The sequence below is a fragment of the Vipera berus genome (assembly GCF_964194415.1).
Source record: "Vipera berus genome assembly, chromosome: 1".
Lineage (NCBI taxonomy): Eukaryota > Metazoa > Chordata > Lepidosauria > Squamata > Viperidae > Vipera > Vipera berus.
In genome coordinates, this window is record NC_138202.1 from 346,263,717 (window position 1) to 346,278,494 (window position 14,778).

The 14,778-nt window shown below is 39.9% G+C and overlaps 1 protein-coding gene across 5 annotated transcripts in view; it reads left to right on the forward strand.

Annotated features, from left to right (window-relative positions):
• Positions 1-14,778, forward strand: part of GTF2I (general transcription factor IIi) — a 78,252-nt gene that overhangs the window by 43,776 nt on the left and 19,698 nt on the right. For all 5 annotated transcript variants that reach the window (XR_014026071.1, XR_014026072.1, XM_081324904.1 and 2 more), the window contains 8 exons: positions 2,552-2,610; positions 4,266-4,337; positions 5,310-5,493; positions 7,486-7,544; positions 9,314-9,385; positions 10,196-10,379; positions 12,860-12,918; positions 13,905-13,991. Coding sequence is in view for 3 of the 5 variants with exons in the window: in XM_081324904.1 (XP_081181030.1) it covers positions 2,552-2,610; positions 4,266-4,337; positions 5,310-5,493; positions 7,486-7,544; positions 9,314-9,385; positions 10,196-10,379; positions 12,860-12,918; positions 13,905-13,991 (776 nt within the window). In the remaining 2 variants the exon portion in view is untranslated. The remainder of the gene's footprint in view (positions 1-2,551; positions 2,611-4,265; positions 4,338-5,309; positions 5,494-7,485; positions 7,545-9,313; positions 9,386-10,195; positions 10,380-12,859; positions 12,919-13,904; positions 13,992-14,778) is intronic.

Below are 14,778 nucleotides of genomic sequence, written 5' to 3' on the forward strand. Positions count from 1 at the left end.
GGAATGAATCTGCCCTTCCATCACCCACCCCGGGAAGGAGGAAGAAGATGGGAACTCTTGTCCACAGGGAAGAGGGAGATGGGGAAAAGCATTGCTTATCCCTGGGTCCTTCTCTTCATCAGATGTGTTCTCACCAGATTCTCATTAGAAAGGGCAAGCACCAAAGAGAGAGTGGCGCGGGGGGAGGGGCCTTTTAGCCTACCTTTTTTTGGCATCTGACTCAGGTTATTCCTTAGGACCAGTCACATAGAGAAGAGGAGGAAGAATTGTCCCTAGATAAGATAGAGAACTTAAAGCCAGTCTCTGTGAGTCCACCAGGATTTTTTGAAAGCAAAATTTCTACGAGTATTCAGGACTCTTGCCCATAGAAAACAGAGCCTTCTGTTCCTGTAGATCTTCTGATAGCAGAGGTGTTCCTGGTGACTTGCATCCCCATTGTGCGTTCCATTTCCTGAGATATTTAACAAACTCTTCAAACCTAAATGGAAGGTCTCTGGGGGGGGGTAGTAAGGGGCACTCCTGCCTTGCTATTAAGTTTTCAAGTCCATTCCTTTACTGGATGCCTTTCTGGTGGCACGAGTCTTGGGGTCGCAGTGAATAAAAATGGTGAAAATACCCCAAGCGCCTAGCTGTCAGGCTAGAGATAATATAGTGCAGTTCTGATAAGGCGACACAGACTGCCTTACCACTAATGTCTCTGCCTGGGCGTCTGTTCTCTGGATCTAGCAATTAACTGCTCATGTTCCTAAGCTTAGAAAACTCAGACTGCCATGCCTAGTTAATGCACAATTTTCAGCTAGAGGCATGACAGTCGGTTTGTCCATTAGGAAGCAACTGTGGCCGAAAGATTGACATTTCGAGAAAATACCTGCCAAATGCTCAAGTCCAAGTAACTGCAGTTTGCCAGTCATTCTTTCAAATAATAATGTTCCATGAAAAAAAGCAGTTTAGCTTGCGATTCAATCACATACATGTTTTTCCTTGAGCAAACAGTATACTTCTCTATGTAGCAGTAGTGCTTTATGTATACTTTCAATTTCATCACATAGAGCATTAAAAAGATGTCAAAACTCAAGGATTGGGTTTTAATAAAATTAATAATTTTCATTGCTTCATTAAGGGCATTTTTGAAGTTAACCCTTTTTTTTAGTGTGTGGCAGTGAAGAACAGCAATTGAAATAGCAATGGCATTTAGACTTATATACCGCATCATAATGCTTTACAAAGGGATGCGGTGGCTCAGTGGGTTAGGACGCTGAGCTTGTCGATCAGAAGGTCGGCAGTTTGGCAGGTTGAATCCCAAGTGCCGCGTAACAGTGAGTGCCTGTTACTCGTCCCAGCTTCTGCCAACCTAGCAGTTCGAAAGCACGTAAAAATGCAAGTAGGAAAATAGGGACCACTACGGTGGGAAGGTAACAGCGTTCCGTGCGCCTTTGGCGTCTAGTCATGCCGGCCACATGACCACGGAGACGTCCTCGGACAAGTGCTGGCTCTTCGGCTTTGAAACGGAGATGAGAACTGTCCCCTAGAGTCGGAAACGACTAGCACGCGTGTGCAGGGGAACCTTTACCTTTACCTTTTTAATGCTTTACAGCCCTCTCTAAGCAGTTTACTGAGTCAGCATATTGTCCCCAACAATCTGGGTCCTCATTTTACTGACCTCAGAAGGATGGAAGGCTAAGTCAACCTTGAGCTGACAAGTCAGTAGAATTAGCGTGCAATACTGCATTCTGACCACTGGGCCACTGTGGCTCTTACAGTGACTTCTAGTTTAGTTTGGTGGCACTAATTTGCATCGAGGCATCAGCAGTAGATTCATGAGAGCAAAAATGAAAAAGGAAAATAATGTCTCAGTGTTATTGTGGAAATAGTTTGGGAATCTCCTGAAAGTGCCTTGGAGAGCCCTCCAGGTGTCTGCAGACCACACTATGAAAACCACTGTTCTATTGGGATGCTCTGCCTTTCTGGGCAAACAGTCCTTGGATTTACTGTGAAAGTCTGTAGTTTGGAGCAGAGCCAAGGCCTCCAACTCACTAATAATTATGGCAGAAAAGTTTCAACATCCGTTCCCCCCCCCTCCCCCCATATCTGCCTCTTTATTTCTAGTTTTCTCAAGTATTTTATCTTTGCATCTTTTTCTGGCTTATTCTGAAACTGGGAAATAGCTTATCCTTTCCCACTGGAAAGTAGGATTAGAAGAAATCTAAGCCCTGCCTCCAAGATGTGTGGGAGAAGATGCCCACTACCCGATACCCTCTCTCTGCTTAGAAAATTAACTTTTATGGTAAGTCCAGTGTACCATCTTCTCAAGCCAAACCTGGCTTATCACATTCCTGCGTAGTGTGTTTTCCTGTTGAATGAAGGTGTTCTTAATTTAAGTTTATAAATCTCTGCTATAATTTGGCCTTCTCACATTGTAAAATATGTTCTTGTTTAATTTCTCTATTTGTGGCAATGAGGAGATAGCATACAATGTTTGCTACGGGCTAAAATTGATAATCAGAGTGGAATGTTAATTGCTGAAATACATATTTTGTTTGAATGTTTGCAGGCATGAGCTACTAAATTCAACACGAGAAGATTTACCGTTAGACAAACCAGTTACAGGGGGTAAGTGTGTACTCCAAGTGTGGCCACATTTGATGTGGATCATTGACAAGGTATCCAAGGTTGTAAGAACCTGAGCTTGGAATTCATCTCCTAGTGAAGTCCACTGACACTTACTTTGGTGTTTGTTTTATTCCTAACGTTTGGAGCTAGTGACTTCTGATTCTTCTTCAGAATCAGTAAAATTTTACCAATTAAAAAAAACTAGATTACCTGCCTCAGTGTTTTGAATAAGTTTTAAGACCTTGTTTCTACCAGTCATGGGCATCCCTTCCCTAACCACAGTGCTGCAAAAATGATGACTTGTGTCATAATACCATGACATGTGCTCCATCCTTTATACATAGGCCAAGAGGTTGTAAATGCCAAGTTTGCAGTGTATGCATTCATTCTCTCTTTTTTTCTCATGCATACATACAGATGCATGTTGACACCATCTCTCCATATATATATATATATTGTGGATACCTGTGCTACCCATATGCTGTAAATATTAGAAGAGCTGAAATTTCAATGGGCTTATTTCCTGCCGAACTAGATATTTAGGCTGTTCTGTTCCCCCCTTCAGAGTACAAACAAACAGACAAGCAGGCACGACTAGCAAGAGTTAATTCTACAGGCTGTAGTTAATTGCCTTCAGATAAGGCCTTGGCAGCAAAATAGGCTCGTTACCTCAAGCATTTGCTGGAATGAGATAACGTCCAAACAAACAGTTCAGAAGCAGATGTACAGAAGTGTTGCCAAGAATTCAGACCAGGGTTTCAAACAAGAAGCAGAGTTCCGAAGATGTGACCAGAAGTTGTTTAAACTATTGTTCGTCACAAAGTTCTGAGAGCAGCCACACCCCCTTTTGTACCTAGTGGGGTGTGGCTCAATGACTCAGCTAATCCCTGGCCCTCCTACTCTTCCTACGCTGCTGTAGACGCTTGACCCTGCGTCTTTCTCGGGGGTCTAGCCATGAGTCATCTTCGTTAGACTGTATCTGCTGCAGCTGCTCGAGCTCCATCCCAGCCTGGCTCCCAACCTGGCTACTCCCAGGCTGCTCCTGTCGGCCTTCAGATGGAGATGGAGGCCTTGCCAGAGAGGAGGGCCCCGGAGAAGGAGGCCTTGCCAGAGGGGAGGGTCCCGGAGAGGGAGGCCTTGCCAGTTCCTCCTCCCCATCATCCTCAGAGTCCTCTTCCTCGGGTAGGACAGGCTCGGGGGTCGGAGCCACAACATAGGCTTTTATAGCTATTCTGAAGTCAGATGTCCATTTTCTGGTATATCCTTTTGCCCTGATCACTCTTTTTTTGGTCCTTGTCACATGGCTATCTGTCTAGTGCAGGATCCAATATGAGTCGGTCATTGGGACCAGAGGTAGCTACCATATCCTTGGATACACATTTTTGCCTTTATTGGTCTAGTGCTTAGAGAAGCTGTGATATCTGTCCTTACTTGTTTTATTGTCCCTTATTATAGTTTCACTGTCCTTGATAGCTATTGCTTATAAATGCACTTAGCAAAAGCGTCTTTCCTCTGGCCTTTTCGTCTGCTAAAATGGTTCATCCTTCAAGATGGAATGGATGGCAAAGTGAAATGGTGTTTTCTGAGAAAATAAAGAATTGCCCTTGGAATATTAACTATTTTAGTAAAATCCTTGTTTTCACCACTGATTATAGTGAAAGAAGAATGGTACGCCAGAATTACAAAACTAAGGAAAATGGTAGATCAGTTATTCTGCAGAAAATTTGGTAAGTACACTTGGTAGCAGTTCCTGGTGTATCTCTCTGTGTGTGAGCAGGATTTCCTTCCCAATCCCATTACAGTACCTAAAAAAAGTCTACCAGTTTGGGCATGACTCTTCTTTCTGTACTGGGGAACTAGTTTCTTATAATTATTTTTGAAAGAGTGGACAGCTTCTCCATCTACTTGATTTTGTATATTATAAAACATCCAGAGTCTTGGAATCAGGTGATCTCTAAATCTAATTATAATTATTGATTACTTAATTATTAAAAATAATAAATGTATTATTTTACAATGAGAATTTGCTCTCAATAATGATCTAAAGATAAAAGGAAAAATGATTTTTATGAGAGAAAGAGTGTTAAAAAAATTAACAAGCACAGTGATATCTCGGTGCTTGGCTGCTTCAAAACTCATCAAATTTGGTACTTGATGCACTCACTCATTGGTACTTGAGGCACTGCAAAAGGAAGTGAATGAATGAACCTTCATTGTCAAAGTGCAACATTGAGAGTGGGGGACAGCTGCAGAGAGTGAACAGGAAATAGGCCGGGGGTGTCAACCTTGATTGCATCACGTGACGTATTGTGACGTTTTTTGCCTTTGCGGAGCTGGGGTGGGCATGGCCTGCACCCCAGAAATAGGCCATGCTAGGAAGGTCACTGCAAAAGAAAGCAGGTGACAAATGCAGAAAACAGAGAGAAAGTCAGTCATGATGGGAAGTTCACTGACAGATAGGGACAGATAGGAAATCAATCATGGCAGGAAAAAAGGGTCACATGGTAAGTCACATTGTTTGGTACTCATCCTTTTTAATACTCGCCTTTCCTCTCGGAACCAGTTAAGGATAAGTACAGAGGTAGCACTGTATAAGTTTAACCTATTTCTGAGTTGCTGTTTTATAAATCAGGATATTTGTAGTTTATGTCTTGTTCTCGCACGGAAGCTGAGTGGTCTGTGTTGCTGTTTTTTAATAGCTGAGGCTTTGGGAAGCAACGAACCAAAGGCTGTACCTTACCAGAAATTTGAAGCACATCCCACTGATCTTTATGTGGAAGGTTTGCCAGAGAATATTCCATTTCGGAGTCCCTCTTGGTATGGAATCCCTCGGCTGGAGAAAATTCTTCAAGTGGGGAATAGGATAAAGTTTGTAATAAAAAAGTAAGACCCCAATTACCTGTGCATTTCAGTATGTTCTTGTTACATTTACAAGATAAAAACAGTCCAATTTTAACCAATATAATATATACTAAGGGAATAAAATAATTGTATGGTATTTGTTTCTGGTAGGCTTGTGTGTGTTAAAATTACAATGAATCATACCATGCTCAAGGATTTTCTTTTTTTTTCTGTGTCATGCTGTTTAAATAATGTTTCCAAAATATATATTCACACACATACATGTAAAAACTAGGAAATTTTAAATCTGGCTATTTGTGCTTCAAGTAAGAATTCTGGACTGGCTGATTTGATGATCCAGTTTTTGTTTTGTTTTCTTGGCTGTCCAGAATATTCTCAGGATTCTTCAAAGTCCAACTTTTGCTGGTACAGAGTATTTCAGGCAATAGCATTTCTTGACCTGTTCTGATCTTTTATAGTTACAGATGCATCACAGCATTTGAGTATCTTTTCCAAGGCCTTCATGGCTTCTGTACCAAGTTGTTTGTTTGTTTGTTTGTTTGTTTGTTTGTTTATTTATTTATTTATTTATTTATTTATTTATTTATTTATTATATTTGTATACCGCCCTTCTCCCAAAGGACTCAGGGCGGTGAACAGGGCACATATAAAAATACAGAATACAAAAATTTAAAAAAGAATTAAATAAGAGCCCGAGCTAAAAACAGTAGAATAATATAAAAATCCCCAATAAAAACCCCAGCACATCCCCCATCAGGCCAGGCCGGCTTGTTCAAATAGGTAGGTCTTCAGACCGCGCCGGAAGGAGCGAAGGTCAGGTGCCATCCGGAGCTCAACTGGCAGCTGATTCCATAAAGCCGGGGCGCCCACAGAGAAGGCCCTCCCCCTGGGGGCCACCAGCCGACATTCTCTAACCGGTGGCACCCTGAGGAGGCCCTCTCTGTGGGAGCGCACAGGGCGGAGGGAGGTTGACGCCGGCAGCAGGTGATCCCCGAGGTACTCCGGACCCATGCCATGTAGGGCCTTGAAACCCATTACCAAAAACTTGAACCTCACCCGGAAGACAACTGGTAGCCAATGCAGCTCGCGGAGCAAAGGTGTAACATGGGAGTACCGGGAAACTCCCAAGACAACTCTCGCGGCTGCATTCTGCACCAGCTGGAGCCTCCGAGTGGTCTTCAAGGGAAGCCCCATGTAGAGAGCGTTGCAGTAGTCCAGACGAGAGGTCACGAGCGCATGAGTGACCGTACACAGTTTGGAAAGCATATCCAGTTTGCTTTCTTCTGTTTCTTCATATTTGGCAGCATCTTTTCACATTCATCCTTGAACATTTTTAAGTTCATTCCACAATTCCTCTGGTTCTCTATCAGTTATGGTTAGTACTTCAAAGCGATTCCTAATGTTCTCTTTGAAAATGGCTTTCTTTTCCTTTTTTAATTTAATTTGTGCAAGTTCCCAGTTGAGCGCTTTAAATGATCTGTTCCATATTTCAGGTAGGTCTTTCTTCAGATTCTTTTAACTTAAAGCAAGACTGCAAAGCATCAGAATTTACCTTTATTCCAGTCAAGCTTATATAGGCCTTGTGTACATCTCAGAGATGTTTTTAGAAAATGAAATGGTATGTAGGTTTTGTCTAACAAGATAAAAATGTCAGCATATTTCAGAGCTAGAAGGGAACCCCCTTGTCATGTTGACCTTCTGATGAATGCACGTGCATCCCTTGTGTGAGTGTGAAAGTTGGGGACCCCAGTTGAAAACCAGTCAATGGATTGTAACATTGTCAGATTATAAAACATTTTTTTGTGTAGTCTTAATGATGAGTAAAACAAATAGGGTTTATATGTTTTAAATGCATTTAAAATTATTGAGTCGAATCTGTCCTATTTTGCATTTTGCTACAACCTAATAGAGTTGTTTCAAAATAATTTTCAGAATATGTAATTCAGAAAAGAGACCCTAAACATTTGAAGGATAAGTACCATAGAATCAGTCTCTGTATTTTTTATATTCTAGGCCAGAACTACTCACAATCACTTCCACAGAGGTTACTCAACCAAGAACAAACATGCCAGGTAAGACAAATGTTTCTTCATATGATAGCAAAATGTTTCCTCACTTCAGGTAGAGGTGCCTTTCTTTTTTCTCTTCCCATTTTCATCTATAGATAGAGTATGGAACTTCATTTTTTTTTCTAAGATACGTAGCTTTTTTTCTTTTTTCTGATAGTCTCCTCTGTCTTTACTTACCTACCGTGTGATTTGAAAGACAAGGGCTTGATAATGCTTACCATATAGAAATAAGCAATCTTCCGAATGTTACAGATCCCAGTATTCCTCCTCATTGGTCATGCCACCTGGGGTTGTTGTTGTTGTTGTTAGCTGCGGTCGTGTCTGACCCATCGCAACCCCATGGACAAAGTTCCTCCAGGCCTTCCTGTCCTCTACCGTCTGCTGGAGTCCATTTAAGCTCACGCCTACTGCTTCAATGACCCCAGCCACCTCATTCTCTGTCGTCCCCTTCTTCTCTTGCCCTCAATCTTTCTCAGCATTAGGCTCTTCTCCAGTGAGTCCTTCCTTCTCATTAGGTGGCCAAAGTATTTGAGTTTTAGCTTCAGGATCTGACCTTCTAAAGAACAGTCAGGGTTGATCTCCTCTAGGACTGACCGGTTTGATCGCCTTGCGGTCCAAGGGACTTGCAGGAGTCTTCTCCAGCACCATAGTTCCACTTGGGGTTACTTTGACTTATAAAGTCTCCTTGTCTACATAGCTGGTTCACCTTTGGCTCCTTATTCCGGTAATTGGAAGTATGTTACTAACACTGGTTTCTGAATCTATCTGGCACGTTTATCGTGGTGGGAAGAAAAAGGAAACATGGAATAAACTCAGTTAGTAACCCCTAATGGGCTGAAATTACAGTTGCTCTCATTTTACTCTTCAAGTTAAAAAGGCGCGGACGGTCTGATACAGATTCGAAGACATACTATTCATTATTTTGGATAGAATATCATCCATAATTAGAGGAGTAGCTTTAATTTTTAGTAACTACAATTTAATTTTTTTAATGGAACAGTTGATTCAGTTAGCAATAGGAACTATTAAAATGTTTTGTCTAAATAAGTTTAATCCAGTTTAAAATCTTGCAGTCATAAACTTACAGATGGTAAGTTTCATTATTCAGTACTCTTATTGTATAAATAAAGTTAGATTATTCACTCGTTTAAGGTGGAAAATATGTATTTTGAAGTTGGCAAGTAAATAGTCTCTTGAAAACCAGTCTATGAATTGTAACATTGTAAGATTATAAAACATTTTTGTGTAGTCTTGATGAGTAAAATAAATAGGGTTTATATGTTTTTTAAAATTGTCTCTGTTGTTGCAGCAGAAGATAAGATCTAAGCACATCTGAATATTTTAACTCCAAATATTGGTCCCATCCTGATAAAGTTAAATCAATCTCGATATGTTGCTGCATATATAGAATTAATCAGATGGCATACCAAGGAATGATTGGGTCTAATCATAACTTAGACAGCCTGAATTTTCAAACAACCTCCTCCTCCTCATTATTATTATTGTTATTATTTGCAAGAAAGCCATCATCTAAAAATTGACTATAAATCATAGTACTCCAAATCCAATTTGAATGATTGCCTGGCCCAAGATAATTATAGAGGAGAAAATAAATATTTGTGAGTAAAATCTAATAAACAGTAAATGACATTATCTGACGGATACTTTTTTTGTAACTAAGCTTTTTTGGAAATAGAATGTACATCTATTAAATATCATTGTATCTTATTACTAAATGTGCAATCTATATTTTTCATATTTTTTTATTCCAGTCAAAGAAGATTGGAATGTCAGAATCACAAAATTGAGGAAGCAAGTAGAAGAGATATTTAATATGAAATTTGGTAGGTGAAACATGGTTTGTTTGCTAGGTAGTACCGATGTTTCGTGACCATGGACACAATAAACTGTAAATCGTGGTGTTCTGATTAATTGCTTTGCTTGTGTTTGGAAAGTATGTGAGTGATACTGCACAAGCCAAGATTTCTAGAACATGCGAGAGAATGTTAATGGATTATTTATTTATTATTATTCTCGAGAGCATTTCTGATGTCTTGCTTTGATCTTTTTTTGGATACAGATCATTAATCCCGGTAGGCTTTTGAATAGCTGATCTAATTTTCACGTGAAAAAAATGGGAAATGACAGCAAATAATTGTATTTCTTCAGGGAGATACAAATCAAGTGGTATAAGTGCTGAAATCCACTTGGAGAACTTATCTCTTTATACCATTCTTACTCTCTCTGAGGCAGTGGCAAAAAATTAGTCATGCAGCAGAGAAGGAGAATCAGAATTGAGTTGTCTTGCCATGCTAAAATGAAATTTATATTGGATTAATGTCTGTGTAAGGCGTTCTGAAAAGATTGGAATTGTCATTCCTGTTTTAAAAGGATGACTGTACACAATTTCTTTTTTATTCAGCAAAGTTTTTTTTAAAAGCCCTTTCATTTGACGAAAGGAAAGTTTAGTGTTTTCAAGATTTTGTATACTTGGTATCACCAATGCAATAATAAAACAAAACCTGAATTACTGTTAAGTAGCCTTAGAAAGATTGAGTAAATATCTGTTCCTGTGGTGAGTGAATGTTATCTTTGAATGCCATTTCTATGACAGGAGTTTGATCCAGATCAAGTTCTTGCCTCCTCCTTTGCAGGACAAGCTCTGGGTCTCAATGAAGCAGTGAAAGTTCCTTATCCTGTCTTTGAGTCAAACCCTGAATATCTATATGTAGAAGGTTTGCCCGAAGGGATCCCCTTTCGAAGCCCAACATGGTTTGGAATCCCACGCCTGGAAAGAATTGTGCGGGGCAGTGGAAAAATTAAATTCATTGTAAAGAAGTACGTGGATAGCTACTTTTTAATGAGTTTATTATTTTGTAGCATTTGTTGGATTTCATTTTTATTGTCCTCTCTCTGGTAGGTTTCTTAATTCAACAAGACATCCATTTAATTGTGGCCTCAGCCCATATATTCATAGAGATAGTTAATATGATTTTTAAATGGTTTGCTGAATCCTTGGGGCGCTAAGACACTTGGGGACACTGAAACTTACATTTTGAATGAGGTACAGATAGTCAATAGAAAGCTTTCCCATTAGCACAACAGATGCCCAGAGCATTTTTGATTATTATCAATTATTCATTTCAAAAGTGTAAATAGGATTGAAGGACATCATACAATCGTAATGGGATCAAGATTATCAATTGTTAGGTTCTATTTTCACCAAGTAGAATTAGAAAAATTCTCAATTATTTGGCTTCCCTTTTGTATTCTGAGCTCAAAATAATATACAGTTGCAAGAAGAAGTATGTGAACCCTTTGGGATTATGTGGAGTTTTGCATGAATTGGCCATAAAATGCGCTCTAAACGTCATGTAAGTCACAACAATAGAAAAACACAGTCTGCTTAAAATAATACTACACAAACATTAGCTGTTGTCATGTTTTAATTGAACATAAGGTGGAAATATTCACAGTGCAGGGTGGAAAAAGTATGTGAACCTTTGGACTTAATAACTGGTTGACCCTCCTTTGGCCTCAACCAAACATTTCCTGTAGTTGCAGATCAGACCTGCACTACCATCTGGAGTAATTTTGGACCACTCCTCTTCACAAAACTGTTTCAGTGTAGCAATATTCTTGGGATGTCTGGTGTGAATCGCTCTCTTAAGGTCATGCCACAGTATTTCAATTGGGTTGAGGTCAGGACTCTGACTGGGCCACTCCAGAAGGCGTATTCTGTTCTGTTGAAGCCATTGTTTTGTTGAATTACTTGTATGCTTTGGGTCATTGTCCTGTCGCATCACCTATCCTCTGCGGAGCTTCAGTTGGCGGACAGATGGTAGTACGCTTTCCTGCAAAATGTCCTGATAAACTCTGGAATTCATTTTCCCATCAATGACAACAATCCGTCCAGGCCCTGAGGCAACAAAGCAGCCCCAAACCATGATGCTCCCTCTGCCATGTTTTACAGTGGGGATGAGGTTTTGATGTTGGTGTGCTGTGCCTTTTTTTCTCCACACATAGTGTTGTGTGTTTTTCCCAAACAACTCAATTTTGGTTTCATCTGTCCACAGTATATTTTGCCAGTAGTGCTGTGGAACATCCAGGTGCTCTTTTGCAAACTTCAAACGTGCTGCAATATTTTTTTTGGACAGCAATGGCTTCCTCCGTGGTGTCCTCCCATGTCCTCCATTCTTGTTTAATGTTTTCCTTATTGTAGATGTGTCAACAAAAATGTTAGCGTGTGCCAGAGATTTCTGTAGGACTTTAGCTGACACTCTAGGATTCTTCTTTACCTCATTAAGCATTATGCGCTGTGCTCTTGCAGTCATTTTTACAGGACGACCACGCCTAGGGATAGTAGCAACAGTGCTAAACTTTCTCCATTTGTAGACAGTCTGTCTTACCGTGGACACATGAACATCAAGGCTTTTGGAGATACTTTTGTAACCCTTTCCAGCTTCATGCAAGTCAACAAGTCTTGATCGTAGGTCTTCTGAGAGCTCTTTTCTGCGAGGCATGGTTCACATCAGACAGTGCTTCTTGAGACCAGTAAACCCAAAACAGGTGTGTTTTTTTAAAGGTCAGGACAGCTGTCAGCAACACATCCAATATCATCACACTGATTGGAGTCAAGGTTGGCTCACTCCTGGCTCCAATTAGCTCTTGGAGAAGTCATTAGGCTAGGGGTTCACATACTTTTTCCACCCTGCACTGTGAATGTTTCCATCTTATGTTCAATTAAAACATGACAAAAGCTAATGTTTGTGTAGTATTATTTTAAGCACTGTGTTTTTCTATTGTTGTGACTTACATGACGTTTAGAGCGCATTTTATGGCCAATTCATGCAAAACTCCATGTAATCCCAAAGGGTTCACATACTTTTTCTTGCAACTTTATAAATATGGTTTGCTGTGGCACTGTAAATTTCTGCTATTTAAAAATGGGCACAGTAGTTCATGGGTCTCCAAAACCTGGGCCGCGGCCCACTGTCAGGTCATGGCTGATTTGGAACCAGGTCCCATGAGTGGTGGGCTGGTGTGCACGCACATGCAAGTACTTGCTGGCCTGCTGCTCACATGGCCTGGTTCTCCTCTCCTCCCCCACCGGACTGCCAAGTAGGTGATGTTTACAAAGTGTTGACTAATTGCTTCTTAATCCTAACAAAAGCGATCACTTCATTCTAGGGTCCATTTTCCCTGCAAAATCTCCCCGAACATAATATAATTCCTACAGTAACCCCATAGACGGGTAACTTATATAACTTGAGTGATTGTGAAAATGCTTTAATAAAAATAAACTGTCTGATTTGTAGGCCAGAGCTTGTTACCTCATACTTGCCTCCAGAATTGGCTTGTAAAGTGAATATTTCAGGTAAGTGATTAAGAAGCTGTAATAAAATGGAAAAACCTGGTGTTGAAACAGGATATACGCATTTGAAAAATAAATGCAAAGAAAAGAGGCTTTCATTGTCTTAACATATTGCACCATACATCATACTTTTGAAAGCAGTTCTGCTGAAATTTGTGGTAGCTGTTGAATCATTTGTATTCTCTTTCCTACATAGTTTGCTATTTAACTTCAGATTTTGGATTAGCATTGATGATGTAATCTAGTTTGGTAATGAAACATTTGCAAGAAAACAACCAAGATTGGAGAGCATCAGGACCCCCCTGTTTTAGATTAGTATTACTTCTTTCTGTGATTTAGGATGCTGGTTAATTGAGATGCATCAATTGAGGGATGCTCCATGGAAGAAATGTTTTTCAAAGTGTGAGTCTCTTTCTCTTGTTCTAGCTAGCAGAAAGATCATTGGAATAAGCATGTTTTTTCTGTGATCAAGAAAACAACCTGAATACAAAAGTTTATCAGGTTTTAGGTGCTATAGAAAATGGGAGTTTTAGCTTAGTTAGGAAAGAACGTTTTGTTTCATCAACATTAAGTGGCAAAATATCATTGGTTTGGTGTTACATTATTTCTGGGATTTTATTATAGAAATGAAAAACAGGTTAGTTCTTTATTTTTCCAGTAGACTTAAAAGACCTTATTTTATTCAAGAAACCCTTGAATAGTGCTCTGTTTCCATTCATCTCACTGCTATACCTCCCTATGTGCCCTTTCTGTAGGACCTAGGTCATCATAAAATGCACCTTAATGTTGAACTCTTTATTAGAAAGGACAGAAAGCCATTTAGTTTTATACTGTGCAAAAAGAGGAATGTTTCTCCACTTATTAAATCTGCTGACAAAAATGTAACATATTTATATTTTATTAATGATAAACACTTTCCATATACAGTTGCCTAAACCATGCAAAAACAAATGATTTCTAATGCATACAAATAATAAACATCTCTGTAGGATCTCAGAGTCCCAGCAGCTCAAACTCTACACCAAGTCCTTTAAGCAACTCTAAAGTTCCAGAGATTGAAGTTACTGTAGATGAAGGTATGGAATTCCCCAATTATTTCCCTGTAGAGAGAACTGTTTAGGATTATGTAGGAAATTTTTATCAGAACACAACTTAAAATGGCCTGGCTATTTTGTTGCAACTTTGAAAAAAGTCATTATTGGAGCCAGGTTCTGTGATGATCTTGGAGAATTTGAAACTTCTCATTAAACATTCTGAATATCACTGCTTTTCTTTTCCCATCGTTGAATCAGCCACCTTGCATGAATAAAGCAGTTGATGGGGCATTGCAGCCTTAAAAGCAATTATTTCTGCTTTTTAAATATATGCCTTATTATTCAGTTGCAACTACTGTGAGAATAGTTTAGACCACGGGTCAGCAACCTGAAACAGTGAAAGAGCCACTCGGAACCGGTTCCCTCACAAAAGGATAAACTGGGAGCCACAAAAAATGTGTGCGCATGTGCACATGCGCAGAACAGGGTTTGACTGAAGAGTGGAGCTAAGGTGAGATATGCACCTACTCTGCATATTTGAACTGATTGGTTGAACTTTTTTAGTCCCACTTTTTTTTTTTGGACTGCACATGGCAGAAGACTGGGAGCCGCAGGAGACGGCTGAAAGAGCCGCATGCGGCTCCGGAGCCGCGGGTTGCAGACCTGTGGTTTAGACTAAACTGCCTCATGTGATATGTCTTTTACGCACTCAGGTGTGCTATGCAGACTAGGTTTTTAGAAAAACTGGAAATTTTGACTGCACATTCAGGATATGCACTGTGAAATTGAAACTTAAAGCTAGTTCTAAAATGCAGTGTATCTGTTACGT